General features: G+C 46.3%; 1 protein-coding gene across 5 annotated transcripts in view; it reads right to left on the bottom strand.

Moving 5' to 3' along the window:
- The window catches only part of LOC147883178 (uncharacterized), a 62,999-nt gene that overhangs the window by 32,482 nt on the left and 13,170 nt on the right, over positions 1 to 17,347 (bottom strand). For all 5 annotated transcript variants that reach the window (XR_015543765.1, XR_015543764.1, XM_087399320.1 and 2 more), the window contains 6 exons: positions 3,274 to 3,391; positions 2,899 to 3,057; positions 2,449 to 2,744; positions 2,270 to 2,358; positions 2,029 to 2,087; positions 1,878 to 1,951 (listed from right to left, as the gene is read on the bottom strand). Coding sequence is in view for 3 of the 5 variants with exons in the window: in XM_087399320.1 (XP_087255446.1) it covers positions 1,878 to 1,951; positions 2,029 to 2,087; positions 2,270 to 2,358; positions 2,449 to 2,744; positions 2,899 to 3,057; positions 3,274 to 3,391 (795 nt within the window). In the remaining 2 variants the exon portion in view is untranslated. The remainder of the gene's footprint in view (positions 1 to 1,877; positions 1,952 to 2,028; positions 2,088 to 2,269; positions 2,359 to 2,448; positions 2,745 to 2,898; positions 3,058 to 3,273; positions 3,392 to 17,347) is intronic.

Genomic DNA, 17,347 nt, shown 5'->3' with positions numbered 1-17,347 from the left:
GTAGGCTGGAGGATCCACCTTGATTGATTGCCTTGTGTAGAGGTCGGCTTACCTTGCAGGAGCATTGCTTGAAGCCGGTTCTTTGTCGATGGTAGTCATCATTAGTGCTGTAGAGAGTTGTAGATCGGCTTGCTGATTTGAGTCGTGGAGCTCGTTGTGGTGCCTTGTTGAAGCTGTTGCTTTGCTTGGTGCTGCTAGTGGGAGTAGCTATCAATGCTGAAAGCTCAGTAGGAGGGCTAAAAAAGAAGTTGCCATTTGGAGCGCTCTACCTATAGTGCTAGCTTATAGCAGCTTTTGATTGCGAAGCGGCTAAGTGCTAGGGAGTCTCTCTCAAAGTTGTCTCTCAAGTCCCTATCTTTGTCTCTCTCAATCAATAGAGTAGATCTCTCAATCTCAATCTAGGCTTAGCTAAACCTAAGCTCTAATACCATGTCAAAGAATGATAGATCGTGCTAAACCTAGTGTGACTAGATGAGCATAAGAACTATGGAGGCTCAAAGAACACTAAATAAGACATGAGAGGGAGATAGCAAATCTATATCTCTTGAAATTGTGTTCTATCTACAATAATACATGATAGGCCTCTTATATAGAGAGTGCCCTTTGAATAGTCAACCATGTGGGATCCTCTCATCCACATCTCTCCTTGTGGATATCCTCAATCCACATCTCCACATCTTGTAATCCACATCCTAGGGTGGCTACTTTAATTCTTTCCTATACCATACCTTAGCCCTTTAATCTATGTGCTGATGGCACCATATCTCAACACTGTGTTGATGCTTGGTCACCCTGAGAGGCTGGCCAGTGAGTTGTGGGTTTGCCAAACCTATTGAACAAGTTGGATGCTTTGTGGAATGCTTGACACCTTTACAGTTGATCATGGACAATGGTGAATGCCTTAGCCTTGCCTTGGCACTTGGGCACTAGTGTGTGCACTAGGATGGAATGCAGGTTGTAGTGAAAGTTTGGCTTGGACAATGGAATTGCCCGTGGGACAGAGCACAAGGGTGAGCCCTTGTTGTATGTACAAATTTCATTCCTAAAGAAATAAATAAATACCCGAAGGGCGCCAAGTGTTTGGGGCCAGTGCGGTGTCTTGTACTTGGTTTCATTGAGCAGGGGCACTCTAGCCTCCATCCAGTTATTTCTCAAATTGTTTCTAAGTGGTATTGTTTAAAGTTAAGTGGCTGGAAATGATGCAATGTGGCTGTGAATAACGAATATGCAATGATAGTTATGGTCTACTGCCCTTTAGGAAACTGAAGGCTGGTTACATCGATCCATAAGCCAAGGGATTCCATGAGCCTGAAAACTACAAGACCATTATGATTAGACATGTCATGTCCAAGATTTATGCCTCAGCACTTGACACTCAAGTTACACAGTTTGCAAAGCACAAGGAATCCCAATCTATTAAGCAAGCACGTTTTCAAACAAATCACGCGACGAAGGACCACATTTTTACTTTGAGAGGTATCATCGAGGTGACCAAGGCACAAAGCAAAAGCTTTAATGTTGCTTTGTGGATTTTTGCAAGGCTTTTGATATAGTGCCACGGACGCAAACAATTACAGGATTTATGATAGACTTGGGACATCATCTGGGCAATCATGACAATCAATGAGCCAGCATCAGGCAGAGTAAGGACAGCCATCGGGAGAGCAGAGGAGATATTGAGCACAATGGGGGTCAATCAGGGGTTGCCATTTATCACCAACCTTGTTTGGTCTATTCCTCACGACACTAGACAGATTTAAAAGTGCAGGACTAGCACGAGAAGCTTACTTGTTCAGGAACACACTTTTTGTAGTTGTTCATTTAGTTGACATCATCTAGCATGCGTAAATGAACCTAATTAAATTTTGACCACATACCTCTGCACTATTTGCAAGATAGCTGGCTGGATATGCTGCTGTAGGACCATGACTTCCAGAACCATAGATACCACCTGCAAATCAACCAAAAATGATTTCTCTCCAGACAAGACCATTGAGAAATAATTGAGCAAAGCATGTATGCCCTTACCAACTATGCCAGGCTGCTGTGCAAGAGAAGCAAGTTGAGCTGCACGACTTACTGAAGCTCTGCAAAAAAATCACATAGTATCAAAGGAAAACTCTTCAGAATGGGAATATAACTAAGGACAATTGTCTTGGAAAACACCAAATTGTGGTAAAGAAAAGAGCTGTAAATACACATTTGATGCTCCTTTGGAAAGCACAGAGTTGCTCTAAAATTTAGCTCAAAAGCCCCCCACTATGCATACCTCGCATGGTGGGAACCTCCTACTTCCGTTGAGCTATCTACTCGAGCACGAGAATGCCTTATAGACGCATCAGCATACCTTGGATCATCCTGCCACAAGTTATCCCCAGTAGTAAATCAGTCAATGAAGAAACCAAGATGACTCCTGAAATACAGTCAAAAGGAATTTCTTTTACTTACCACAGCAGAGTAAGAACGCTTGACTCCAGGTACAGCTACCCCGTATTCACGAACAGCTGCAGCTGCAGCTGCCATGCCACGATTGTAGCCAGAAGGAAAATTCCTATCCATGGTCTGCACAAAAGGTTGACCCTGAAAACCTTCCCTTGATGGCAAGTTTGCAGCATAACCTCCTCTTCCGGCATAAACTTCTCCATAAGCACCAGGACCAACACGCCATGCATCCATTGGATGAATAAATTCATACTGTCTGGCATATCCCCCTCTGATATTTCCACCTGCTAGGGCATACCCTCCTGTCATTCAACAACTACAAGGTTCAGAAAACACAGACCACGTGAACAAATTGGTGGCTCTCCCTTGCTTGTGGAAAAAAGGGACATTCCTTCTTGGAACAAAAGTTAAGGGAAACATAAGAAGCAAAGTCTGGCACTCGGGGTTGAAAACCACCTTGTGCCCTTCCGGTGTACAGACTTGGTTGCAGCAAATGATGCTGAGCAGGAACAGTTTGCCTGCTACCCATGCCCCAGGACATGACTCCTCGCCCACCACGGCCAGTACCTCGTCCACCCCTCGATGAAGATGCCACAGCACCTCTACCGCGGCCACCTAAGGTCAAAGTACATCAGAAGCCCAGCTAAAGAATTAACATCCCACCCCCTTGTGAGAATCAATATCACAGAAAATGAAACCCAACACTAGCAGCCATTAAATTACTAACCAATTTCAAATTGAAAAACTAACATTGCTGCACCACCATTCCCCAAACTTAGAAAGCAGGAAACTGCTGTTTCCATCAAAGTCTGGTAAAAAAAGTACTCATACCTTCGCTCCCACCAGCAGGCTTGCCTCCACGGGACTGCACTGGAAATCCCCCACGGACTCCACCCTTGAAGGGTTTGGTTTTAGTCTGAGGTTTGGCTAGCATGACTTTGAACTTCATCTGTAATTGAAACATCAGGTCATGCTGTGTTGCAACACTTCATTAAGGAAAAAACTGGGCACAAGAGCCAAACAGAATATATTTAACTTGTAAAAATTAAAATATATCCACTCTTCTGAATTGAGATAACTTCTATCATCGAAGGAAAGAAAGAAAGAACAAGGACAGAGACGGACAGAGACAAAAGAGACATAATAGGGAAACAAAGAGAGTGAAAGATACGAAGAGTAAGGGCAGAGGACATGAAAGTGCATAGAAAGTTACATAGTAAGAAAAGCTACAGTTATGTACTCATCAATACACGAGAAAGAAAGAAAGAAAGAAAGACAATTTATTAAAAGTCTTTGAAAGACCGAAGTGGAGGCTCTGATACAACGAGCTGAAGGCATGGAACCTTTAAGTGGGCATCAACACATATGACAAATACAAGAAAAAGCCATAATTATAATGATGGCAATACATCGACAGAAAATTCCTGGACTCATGTAGAAGATGGGGGGGTGGCAACACTATGATAGTCATGTGGAAGTCAAGCCTTAGGGGTGGTGGTCGATGTAAGGGGCTGCGGTGGCAGAAGGCATGTGATTCGAGCACTGACGGCTGTCGATATGTGTAGAGTCCATTCTGGTCTCCTGGGTATGGCCCTAAAACGAACAAGTGCAACTGTCACTTCCATCGACCGTGCCCCCAATTTGAAAAGCATGGTCGGAAGGTCCTCAAGTCTGATATGTGCCTCAATCCGCTGGTGAGAGGAGAGGAGGGGGGCAGGGGTGCGCGCACACACACACACACACACACTCAAAAGGGGGAAAGAGAGAGAGAGAGAGAGAGTTACTATAAGCTAAAGACGTAAGAAACTAAGGGCCCACTACCAGTTGTAAGATTCCAAATGAGGAGAGTGTCACGAGGACGAGAATCTTTTATTGTGGAATTTACCAATGAATACATTTAGCTTGCATGTGGGCAAGACCATGGGTTGTAAATTTGCAAGGGCCCCCAAGGAATTAATGGCCTTGGGGGTGAATTAATTGTTTGTTCCGAAAATGTAGCATGTGAGGATAGCTGAGCGGAAACGAGGATGAATATACAAGGAGAACTCAAGCATGAGAGATACAAGAGATCTATCTAACTACGACATGCAGGGGATGGAACTATGCTGCAGAACTAGGACACCCAAAACTCACTAATATGCTGGATGGAAGCGTTGCTGGAGGCTGGAAGCTGCGTTCTGAACTGAGGAAGGCCGTGTGAGTGAAAAGGGGGGCTGAAGGCCTCATATATAGGACTGGGAACCAGCCAACCTCGGGCCAGCACAGCCGACTGGCTTGTCGGCTTTGGCCGACCAGGCTGCTGGTCCTTACCTATAAAACCAGGCCTTTTCGGGCCATTTCAGGAAGGCCTATGGCTGCCTATACAGAGTGCCGGAGCAAATGTTCTATTATGATAACATGGCGGATCAATAAAAACTCCTAAGAACCGGTACTGCCGTGAAGACTGGAATCCGAACTACTAAGGCCCATCATCCAACCACGAGCTCCTGATCCTCAAGTGGTATGGCACTCTAATAGACTCATGGACATAGGAACTACCTGCTATGCTCGTGACTTGTTGAGGACTGATTGAGCTGCTAATGTGGAGGCACTGCACTCCGGAACTCCAATGGCATGAAACTGGCTACCAACTGTTGGCATGCATGCTCCCCAGATCCATTGACATAGAAATGATGAGGAGCTGCTAGGGTGATGATAAAGCCATTGAAGCTAGGCAACCAAAATTGAAAACCTGGTAACTCCAAAATACTCACATGCACTCTTGGAAACAGTAGTAATGCTATCCGCATGACTGCAGTAAGAGAAAGCTGGAATGAACCTGCCTCTGTTGTTGGCATGATACCTACTCAGGGTAAAAACTATGCCATCCTTCTGGAATCTGGAACTGTGGATTGAAAGTCTCCCGAAGGACCTGCTGTCACCTGCATGATGCCGGAAGCTGCAAAAACTGTAGCTGTCTCTCTGAGAAACGCCGAGAGAGATCGAATTGTGGTTGTCTCTCCAAGGAGTTGTGCGGCGACCGGCAATGTTGAGCACCAGGAGACTATACTGGATGCTCTCTAAAGGAACGAAGGAGCTGCTCGGCACCTCTCTAATGACTCAACTAAATGGGATGCTGCTGAAAACATCTTGTCTACCATGAATGACTGGTATGCCTCTCGAAAGAAGTGAGAGATGGATTGCATAGCTTCTTCTTGACGGGATACTGGACTAAGCATGTCGTACTGAGGAAGTACTAAGGCTGATGAGCACACCTCCGATGGATCGACCGAACTGCTCTCATCACCAAGGGAACTGTCAGTGTAGACCCTGGTCACTGCTACTACTGATGGCTCGCAATCTAATGGAGAGGACATTGTATGACTAACCTCCCAGAGTGACGGACACGATAATGGGAAGGCCTCGTCAACCTCTCTGCTGACTGGTACTGCAACTGCTGTCTCCCTAAAGAATTGAGGAAGGGAAGCTGCGGAGGGAACTGCATGACTATCCTCACGGACTGCCGAGGAATCATCAACCTCCATACAGGTGAGAGCTATACCTGAGACCCTAGTTATGAGGGGTACTCCCTCCTGTTAGGCATGGCACTGGTCTGGCAAACTCTTGAGACGTCCTCTCCTGCTGAGCATCATGGCCAATGGGACTAAAAACTAAGCCCCCTAGTCCTAAACACTCCTGACAAGAAGGTGAAATGTAAGTCATGCCGACTAAAACTGATGTGGCCAACTGAGCTTCAAGGGTGGATGCCCCGTAGGAACTGACCGGAGCTAATAAAGAGACCTGATGGGTGGAAGACCCATCACACCTATTTGCTACATCTGGGGTGTCCCCTTGGGTGAAATCCCCAAGAGAACTAATTGAGGGAAATAGATAACTCCTTCGGGTGGTGGACCCAAGAGGCTCAAATATGGCAAATGTTGATGGGTTTAAGATATCTCCAAGGGTGGAAGAGCCATCCCTCATAGCTGTGAGAACCATCGACTCCACTCCTAAAGCTGATCCAACTGACTAAGTTCCCGGAGTGGAAGACCCTGAGGAACTAATTGGACATGGTAAAGCTGTTGGACAAGTAAAAGACCCATCTAGCCTAACTGCATGAACTGACTGATCCTTTCGGGTGGAAACTCCAAGAGAATAGGCTGTTGTAGGATGATCCCCGTGGGTGGTAGACCCAAGAGTCTCATTATCAAGGCGTGCGGAATGAGCTAAGCTGACCCCAGGGACGGAAGACCCTCGAGAGCACGCTATGGAAATGGCTGCACTACCCCCATGGGTGGAAGACCCTAAACCACTGCATGTAGCTACAATAGAAACAATGATCCCCTAGATTGGTAGACCCAAGGGAGACCACTGTCTGAGTTGCTGGAAAATAGTCCATTGTGCTCAGAAATGGAAGACTTCGGTGCAAATAAAGGACTTCCAACTGATGCACGGTCTGAGGGTATTGCACATGAGGAGAGGAACTGTTTGCAGGCCATGAGAAACTGTTGGTGCTGTACAAGCATCTGCTCTCGGTCTCGCCTGCATTGGACCTCACAAGCTACGAAGTCGGCACGACGTCTGAATCGTTGCGCGGCCGCCTCAAGGCGTTCTAGTTTCTTGTCCTGCTCGGGCTGCTCAAAAAAGAGCTTCTTCTGCTCAAGGAGATAAACCTATTCCCTGAACGCTTGCCTGGAGCTGCTCTACTAGATGGGTCCATGATGGAAGACTGGTAGACCCATCAGCTGCTGCAATAATGACTAACAGAGGAAGAAACATCCCCCCTAGCCTTGCTCAGCCAAGTGTAAACACATACAGGTGAAAACAGGAGCCGGCCCGATGCGCGATGAAGGTTGGGAGGGAGAGGCTAATGGAGTATGGTACTACCATTAGTCCGGGGTACCAGTTGGGCCCATAGGCTGGTTGCCAATTCTGACTGATAGAAAGAGAGCGTGGGCTGGTCATCGAGCTTTACCATTGTACATACGGTAGAATTGTTGGGAACTGAGGTCATCCGTACGGTGGTTTGGCCAAGCAATAGAGTATCTGGGCTAATGGTGTCACCTCTAGTTGTGTAAGGGCCCGGTAGTCCCAGACTTAGTCTCCGGTTGTGAGCACCTTACGTCGGACCCGTTGCCGAGTCCCAACCTCCCTTTATGTCTCAATTCTGATACCAAATCCCCTTTATGCGCAGCTTAGCCAAACACGACCCCTGGCACGAGCCGTCCACCGTTTATCCCACTGCACCATGCCCCACTGGGCAAGCCCTTAGGCTTCACGTTCTTCCTTGCCCTTAGGCTTCACGTTCTTCGGTCCACAGAGTCACACGGGTCACCAAGACCCCCAAGAACGTCCACCGCGCAACGTCCTGATCAGCCCACGTTTCCTTCCTGGTTGGCGGCCTTTACGTGGGTCGGCACGTCTAACCCCTTCGGGCTCACCTCTAGTTGGTCTTCTCATGGGCTGAAGGCAACTCCACCTGAAGAGCTAGTTGAATGGAGCATGGGCTGTCCACACGGGCTTAGATAAGGCTCGCAATTTAGGCATGAGAGCTTGAGCTGGCTGGTTACTTAGAGCTTCTCCAACTAGCTGCAAACCATTCTGGAGAGCAGGCTGGTCACACAAGGTGCCCTGGGCCATGTTCCGCTGTGGGCAAATAAGAAGTCAGATGGGCACTTGAGGTAGCAGTGGGAATCGTGAGACTCAATATGGGTTGCTAGGAACAATTCCAAGCTTAGTGCAAGCCAGCTGGAACAGTAATGGATGCCCATTGGCATGCTTGGTGAGAGCAGTACACAGCAAGGAATATGCATTGGTGTGTTGATGCTTAATCGGCTGCAAGTGGAATTGAATCCATTGTGTAACCTAGTTTCAAGGTCCTCCAAATAATAAAGACATACCAAGGTTTGGGGCCAATCTATGCCTTTGTTTCGGAGTAGCAGCATTCTAGCTCCCAATCTGTTGGTTGTTTACTTGCTGAATTGTTGATGTGAGAGTATTGGATGGTTAGTTGCTTAATACCGCCGTTTTGTTGGTCTTAAGGCCGGTCTCATGGTTCCGCTGCTGAGACATCACCATCTTCTTTAAGGAGGTGCTAGCTGTAATTGAATTATAGCAAGAATGGCACCTTCTGATGAAGATTGGGATATGGAACAAGAGTCCTCTCAAGAGGGGCAACATGGACAGTCTATGAATGAGTGAACTCCTCATGATAATGAGTATGCTGATGAACAGCAAGCTGTAAATGCCTTTGATGTGAATGTTTCTCGATCTAAAGGGTCTAAGGACGAGGAGGATGCAGAGGAGGCCAATGCATTTGTCAAGACAATTGCTAAGTGCAGTGGGAACATTAGCCCAGCTTACTCAGGACCCACGGTTTGCTGAGTTTCTGCAAGCTCCTCCGAAGACTAAGGAGAAGAAGAGATATCCATATTCAGGGGAACCCACTGGTTTAAAGACAGAGATATGGTTCTATGTGTCATGTGCACGGATTGGTATCTGACCTGTACTAGGTACACAGAACTAGCTCAGGTTAGCCTGGGGAGGCTTAGAGCTAGGCAGGCTTGATTCTCGGGTTGAGTGGCTGACACGTCCCCGCACTTCTGAAACCTCTGATCTGCAAAACAAACACACACCACGTGAGAAACTGAGCAGGCTGCTCACCACCCAACCATGACATCTACGGGATGTGATCCCGAATCAAGAGATGTCCCCTCCGAGCCACGAGCTGAGCTACTGGCACGAACTCCCAATCAGATCCAAACCAGCCTGGTGTCCCATACCACCAGGTGGCGCTGTGAAGCCCTGGATCTGCCACTGGGCCTTGGGCTACGCTAAGATGCAGGCGCGCATCCGCGACTCAATCCAGGAACAGACCTGGCACCTGGAAACAAAACTTGCTCCCAGCTGTGCACTCAGAGCTGAACCCCCTGGGCCCCTTTTATAGACTCAGGCCCCGAGCGCCAAAAATAGCAAAGGCCTCTAACTGGTTCGTACCCTTGCCACTCAACCCGAGAATCAAGCCTGCCTAGCTCTAAGCCTCCCCAGGCTAACGTGAGCTAGTTCTGTGTACCTAGTACACGTCAGATACCAATCCGTGCACATGACATACTCCCCCTCCTCTAAGAACTCACTCCTGAGTTCGCTAAAAAACCCGGAAATGTTCTTTGGAGGTTTTGTAATGTCTCCCATGTTGCATCCTCCTCAACACGATCCTTCCACTTGATCTTGTATTCCGCGATAGATCCATTGCGAATCTATATGTCACGAAATTCAAGAATACACTCAGGTTCGTGTGGAATAAAAGTCAAATCAGTAACTTCTATTATCTCATGAGGAGAAACAAGTTGATCATCCGCACCCAAAACTTCTTTCAGTCTACTCACATGAAAGACTGGATGTACTTTAACATCAGGAGGCAATTCTAGTCGATATGCAACTGGTCCAATTCTTTTAATGACCTTGAATGGGCCACAGTATCTGGGGGATAATTTCGAAACCAAACCAGTACTTAGGCTCTTGGATTCCTTCGGAATTCACAAATATACCATCGTTCCTTCAGAGAACTCTCTAGGTGAACGATGTCTATTAGCATAAAATCTGTCCCGATCTTGGGCACTTCTAATAGACTCCTTGGCAAACTGCAACATTGCCTGCATATCTAGCAAGAAGTTCTTAGCAGCATCATTTTGAATCCCTTTTAATCCAACCATAACTGGTGACTTAGGTTGAAACCCGTACATAAGCATAAAAGAACTGTAACCAGTACTAGAATGCTTTGCACTGTTGCAAGCAAATTCTATCATAGGTAGATAATCTTCCCATGAAGACTGTCTCTTAGATACATATGCCCGAAGCATGTCTTCAACCAACTGGTTGACCTTCTCTGTACTGCCATCGGATTGTGCATGATCCGAGGAACTCATACTTAGAGTAGTTTCCAACTTCTCAAAAACAAGTGTCCAAAAGTTACTTGTAAACTTTGAGTCCCTGTCACTGACTACATCAGATGGCAAACCATACAGCTTAAACAAGTGGTCCACAAACTCGTGAGCCAGCTGAACAGCTGATATAGTTGTTCTAGTAGGTAAGAACCTAGCCAATTTTGTCAAACGGTCGACTATGACCCAAATAGAGTCATGACCCCTGCGCGTTCAAGGCAAACCAGTAACAAAATCCAAGTTCTCAATAAATGCACGCATCTTAGGCCAATAAAAGGTATGCTTCACAAGAGACAGAGTCCTATGTATACCCGGATGTCCAGTACTAGGAGTATCATGACACTCCCAGAGAATCTTGAATTTAAGGTCCGGAACATCTGGCACACAAATCTTTTCATTCCGGAACAGCAAGCCGTTCCTAATCATCCACTAACCTCCCGCCGCCTGTACCATAGGTGGCACAATCCCTGAGTCCTGGTCAACCATGGAGCTCCCATCCTGGACTCTCTGCCAATAAGAACTGAAATGACTATCAGTTGTGTATAGCCCTCTCAAGGATTGAAATAGGTCTGAGGATATTTTCGTAAATGACAGAGCATTTACAAACTTAACTCGACTTAAGGCATCCGCTACACTATTCAATGAACCCTTACGATAACGTATTTCAAAATCAAAATCTTGCATTAATTCTGCCCATCTAGCTTTCCGTCCCCTCAATTCAGATCCATCACACACATACTTAATTGACTGATGATCAGTCAATACAAGGAACTTCGAACCGTACAAGTAGTGTCTCCAAACCTTAAGGGCATACACTACAGCATAAAGTTCCTTTTCTAGTGTGGGCCAACGATATTGAGTGTCGTCTAGCTTCTTACTCTCGAAAGCTACAGGTCTGCCCTCTTGGAATAGAGCTGCCCCAATCGCATAATCACTCGCATCGGCCTCTAAAACATAAGGCCGGGTAGGATCGGGTAATGCAAGAACGGGTGTTTCCTTGATAGAAAACTTCAAGGTTTCAAAAGCCTTGTTCATTGCATCATTCCAAGGGATCGGCTGAGTAGACCTGCATCCACGTCCTTTCAATATGTTTGTCAAGGGTGCCGTGATATGTGAATAATCACGCACAGACTTCCGAAGAAATACCGTAAATCCTAGGAAAGAACGCAGTTATTTCACAATCTGAGAGATAGGCTATTCTAAAACCTTCTGGATACGATCCAGATCAATGCTAATACCTTCAGAAGAAATCTTGTGTCCTAAGTAAATGATCTCCTTCATAAAGAAGTCACATTTACTCATCTTGGCATAGAGCTTATGCTGCCTTAGAATAACTAAGACAACCCGAAGGTGTCCTATGTGATCCTCAAGCGTTCGACTATATACCAAGATGTCATCTAAGAACACTACAACAAATTTACCCAGAAAATCCCTGAACAAATCGTTCATCATCTGCTGAAAAGTAGCAGGAGCATTGGTCAATCCAAAAGGTAATACGAGAAACTCGTAATGACCATACCTAGTTCGGAATGCGGTCCTATCTATGTGTTCAGCATAGATACGGATTTGATGATAACCCGTACGCAAATCAATCTTAGTGAAATACTTCGCTTCGGCCAAACGGTCTATCAAATCATCAGAACGAGGTAGAGGGTATCAATTCTTAATTGTCACTTTATTTAATCGTTTATAATCTATACACATTCTCCAGGAAGAATCTTTCTTCTTTCTTAAGAGGACAGGTGCACCCCAAGGTGATTTACTTGGGCAGATATAGCCCATATTCAGGTAATCCTGAAGCTGTAAAGCTAACTCATCCTCCTCTACCTGGCTTCTTCTCATCTGGGTATGGGTGGAACTGAAAGTGTACCTGCCACTTGTGTAACCAAGTGTCAACTACCTCCTTCGTTGGAGACTTTTGATTTCCTGGAAAAGGGTTTGGAGTTATATTCGGGCCTAGCATTGAAGCCATGGCATCCACATGCGTGAGTGCCTGCACAGTGCTAGCCAGAAGAGTGAGAGTCGCATGAATCCCTTGGAGTTGCTGTGTCAACCCCGTTTGATTTGCATTAACCTGCTCGAATTTTCCATCCAGAGCAGTCGTAAATTCACTGAAGGCCTTTTTTGTAATCAGGTCATCATAAAGACCATGATCCTCCTCTCCCACAGGAGTGTAATCCAAATCCTATGGTGAACTCGGGATTTGCAGAATCAGACATAACTGAAATCTGTTTTGAATATAAACTGAGAGAAATAACTGACTGAACCGAAGCGAAAAGGAGAATGGAGCAGAGGAAAACCGTCCCAAGAGATGCTGACGGAAGGAGATGGTAGAAACTGGCGAACCGGAAGCCCACGAATCCCGAAATCTGGCTGAACCCGCTGCCGGATGCAGCGTACAAACTGCTGACGTGGCTGTACGGTCTGTTGACGTGGTTGTACGACTACTGACGCAGTCCGTACGACGGCTGACGTAAGCCGTACGGCTGCTGACGCAGGCTATACAGCAGCTGACGTGGCTGTACGGCGACTGTACGGATGGCTGGCGACGCAGGTACGACTGCCTGACACATGCACTGTACGGTGGCTGGCGCAGGTGCACAACAGGCTGACGCAGGGCTGGCACGCAACTCAATGGCGCAACTAGGCGGTTTGCAAGGCTATGGTTGGACTGGTACCCTGCCCCATCTATATAGGAAGCAGGGCAGCCTAATTAGGAAGCCCTGCTTCCAAAAAAGGCCCACCCTCCCAGCTTTGGAGGGGGTGCTTTTTTCGGAAAAAGCAACCCTCAACGCACGCTAGCCGCACCCTGTTCCTGCGCATCTCGCCTCTCCCTGCCCTGGCCGAATTTCCGTACAGCCTTGGCGTCCCAAACTCCGCCTCCCTCGCAGCCCTTGTTAGGTCCTTCGCCTCTCTTTCCTTCTTCTCTGCTCTCACTCCTGCTTCCTACAGCCTTCTCTCTCAACCCCTTCAGGAATTTCGAAACTCTCCCTCCTTTCTTCTACCTTTTCCCTACATCCTGACCACCCCTGCTAACCCAGGAACCCAACAGAAATCGCAGCAACAAATTTCGAATTTTAGGGCATACCTGGAGAAAAAATTCGTCAAAAATTCTCGCATCAGAAGTTCTTACCTCAAGAGCTGGTTCTAATACCAACTGACACATCCCCGCACTCCTGAAACCTCTGATCTGCAAAACAAACACACACCACGTGAGAAACTGAGCAGGCTGCTCACCACCCAACCATGACATCTACGGGATGTGATCCCGAATCAAGAGATGTCCCCTTCAAGCCACGAGCTGAGCTACTGACACGAACTCCCAATCAGATCCAAACCAGCCTGGTGTCCCATACCACCAGGTGGCGCTGTGAAGCCCTGGATCTGCCACTGGGCCTTGGGCTACGCTAACATACAGGCGCGCGTCCGCGACTCAATCCAGGAACAGACCTGGCACTTGGGACCGAAACTTACTCCCAACTGCGCACTCAGAACTGAACCCCCTGGGCCCCTTTTATAGACTCGGGCCCGAGCGCCAAAAATAGCAAAGGCCTCTAACTGGTTCGTACCCTTGCCACTCAACCCGAGAATCAAGCTTGCCTAGCTCTAAGCCTCCCCAGGCTAACCTGAGCTAGTTCTGTGTACCTAGTACACGTCAGATACCAATCCGTGCACATGACACTATGCACCTTAACTGACAGCAATCTGTTAAGCCAAATGCACAGGGTGCTCCATTGCGACAGTTTACCTATGGTCTTGGTGTTGATTTGCATGGCCAAAGCAATAATTTTCAGTATGCAAACCAGGGGCAGCAAGCTACTCCCCACCCCTCAATGCATCCAGGATATTCAGGGGTGGTTCAGTGTTCCAGCCAATGGCTGGTCAAGCTGTGTATAATTTTGGAATGCCTGGAAACTACCCTATCGGTTTTCAGCCCGGTATGCAAGGGACTATGCTTGGGGGTATGCAGCCCAGAATGCATAATGTAATGTATGGAAATATTGGCATGCAGCCAGGTTACTATGGGAGCTCCTAGAAGTATGACTGGTATGCAAGGAACTGGGGCCGGTATGGCAAAGCCTCCTATGGGTAGTGGCAATGTTGGCCACGCTGTGGGTAATGCTATGCAAACAACAATTTTGCAGCCACTTGTGTTGTATGATAATCGAACACCTAAAGGCAAGGCAAAAGACTTTAAAGAAGGTGGGGCAGCAGTGAAATTCGAGACCTTTAATGGGGCATACGATAGGCTGAAAGCTTTGACTTTTGTTCAACAGTTTGATGCAGCCTTGTCAAGAGGTAACTTCACTGAGTCTTCAAAGATGCATAAGGCAGCCACTTTCTGAAAGGGAATGCGTTGCAATGGTGGACTGCTTTTCTTAAAATTATCACTTTTACTGCTATTGTAACCACTAGTCTTCCCAAGCAACAAGGCATCAGCTGTAGTTACATTTTCAATCAACTATGACATGTTGGTTACTCAGTGTTAGTGCAATAATCTCTCACAACAATATTTCTCAATCTGCTCAGGCACATGCCGATAAGAGCTAACGGGCAGCAAAGCCTTTTAGAATTTCTTATTATACTCTTCCAAGTTATGGCAGTTGGCTGCATCCAACCTCGAATGTAGTAGTCAGCCAAGCAGCTGAGAATATCTATTTAATCCAACTAGATGGTGCTTTGTTCTGACGTAACAGATTAGGGGAGCCAGGGAATGTTTCCAAGGCTCTTTTCAATAGAGGGAAGAAGCATGATAGGCCAAATTCTAGCTGGCTGTCACGTGAAGAAAGGAAGGAAGGCCTTAATGGATGCCAACAATTGCCAAGAAGAGGGACACGTCGCACGGGAATGCCCAAAGCTGGTGATAGGGATGAGCAGAAAAGGAAAGAAGCCTAAGCCTAACTGCAGGATTGTTGCATGATGTTATTAGCGAGCTGCCAAATGGGGATGCTACAGAGCTGAGCAAGGTGAGAGATCAGATGTCTTTGATCTTCTTTGAGATCAGATGTCTTTGATCTTCTTTGACCAAGGGGCTCGTGCAAATTTTATTTCTCCTGAGCTAGCAAGCAAGTTAGGAATCCGTGCAGAAGAGATGGGACCACTGAGTGAGGCAGGCTTGGCTTGTCCTAGGTTCTGTACACCTGTTACCCTTATTATTGAGAAGCTCCGTTTGCGTATTCAGAGTTTTATAAACAGCGAGGAGTTTTGTATTATGCCACTTGAGGGCTATGATGTCTTGTTGGGAATGCCATGGTGTCAGGGTTCATGCTATACTGGATGTTTACAATCGGAAAATCACTCTATGCATAGAGGAAAGACACATGTTTTGGATGTGTATTTGCTTCTACTATTTGCTCAGTAAGGAAAAATCATCTTTCTGCATATTTAGGTTTTGCAAAGGATATTAAGTCTGATGATCCACAGATTGTTCTGTCTAAGCTGGATAAAGAGTGGTCAGATTTCCTTAGTCACTTTAGGGATTGTTTATCCGACTCTTAGCCAGGGGAACTTCCACCTAAAAGGCCTTGATGTAGTGCCAGGTAGTAGTCCACCAACATGCCACCACATAGAGTTATTACAGCCCAATAAGAAGAGATCATGAGCCAAGTGAGAAATTTATTGCAAGAGAAGCTTGTTCAGCCTAGTTCATCTCCCTATTGTCACCAATGTTGTTCCTGAAGAAGAGGGATGGTTCATGGCACATGTGTATAGACTATCACGCATTGAACGAGATAACCATCAAGGTATCGATCTGAAGAGTGGGTATCACTAGATACGCTTTTGGCCAGAGGATGTGTCTAAGACAGCTTTCAGGCTTGCCACCTTTAACCGAAATATGGATAGAATCTCTCAAGGGTACAAATCTTTTGTGGCCATTTTCTTTGATGATATGAGTGTGTACTCAAAGGATGAGGCAGAGCATAAGAAGCATTTGGCAATTGTGTTTGCAGAACTCAGGAAGCATAGGCTGGTCATTAATGCAAAGAAAAGTCAGTTCTCTATGCCTGAGATCCACGTTCTGGGACACATTGTCTCCAAGAATGGAGTGCGTATGGATCCTACTAAGACAGAAGCATTCTAAAATTGGCCACAGTTGAGAAATTTGCATGATGTATGAAGCTTTTTGGGTCTATGCTCATACTATAGACGGTTCATACCTCTTTTTGCTGAGATTGCTTCACCCCTTTATGCACTACAGAAGAAGCAAATGTCTTTTAGATGGGCTAAAGAAGAAATTAAAGCATTTTCAAAGCTGTTAGAGAAGCTTACTTTGGATCCAGTGTTGATCTTGCTAGATCTCCAGAAAGCTTCTGTTGTCCAGTGTGATGCATGTGGAAAGAACGGCCTTAGGGCAGCTATCATGCAAGATCGACAGTTGTTGCCTATGAGAGTAGAATTTTGCAAAGATGTTGAGAGAAGTTTGGGGATTTATGAGAAAGAGATGTTGGCTGTGATTCATGCTCTTTCTACATTAAGCATTACTTGCTTGGGGCTGTGTAGACAGATCACCAGTCCTTGAGATATTCTGAGAGGGAAGGTAAGAGGAAGAAGTACAAGGGGGAGAGAGTGAGAGGGAGTGGTGACACAAAAGATGCGGGTGTGAAGTGATGAGCCACACCACAAACTCATAAGTTTTATTAGGATTAGGTTTACAGTCATAGGTGTCATATCTTTAATAAAGGGGTGGCAATGTGCCTTTACCCCAACAACCTCCCACCTAAAGGCCAATGTGCCTAAAGGGGAGAAAAGAATTTAAAAAAAAATTACAGCAATATACAGTTACTGTATACAAGACCATAAAATAAGAATGGTCTCATCCTAATCCCATGATGTGGCGGCAATGTGCAAACCGCTCTGTAGGCAAGCTCTTAGTGAGCAAATCTGCAGGATTATCATCAGTATGCACCTTCACAAGCTCAAGTCGCTTGTCTTCCAGTACCTCCCTGATGAAATGGTATTTCACATCTATGTGCTTGGTCTTTTGA

Source organism: Dipteris shenzhenensis, chromosome 28, assembly GCF_047967505.1.
Source record: "Dipteris shenzhenensis isolate YYH24624 ecotype China chromosome 28, Dip_SZ_1.0, whole genome shotgun sequence".
Taxonomy (NCBI): domain Eukaryota; kingdom Viridiplantae; phylum Streptophyta; class Polypodiopsida; order Gleicheniales; family Dipteridaceae; genus Dipteris; species Dipteris shenzhenensis.
The sequence above is the reverse complement of the archived record's forward strand: the minus strand, read 5'-3'. Positions and strand labels throughout refer to the sequence as shown.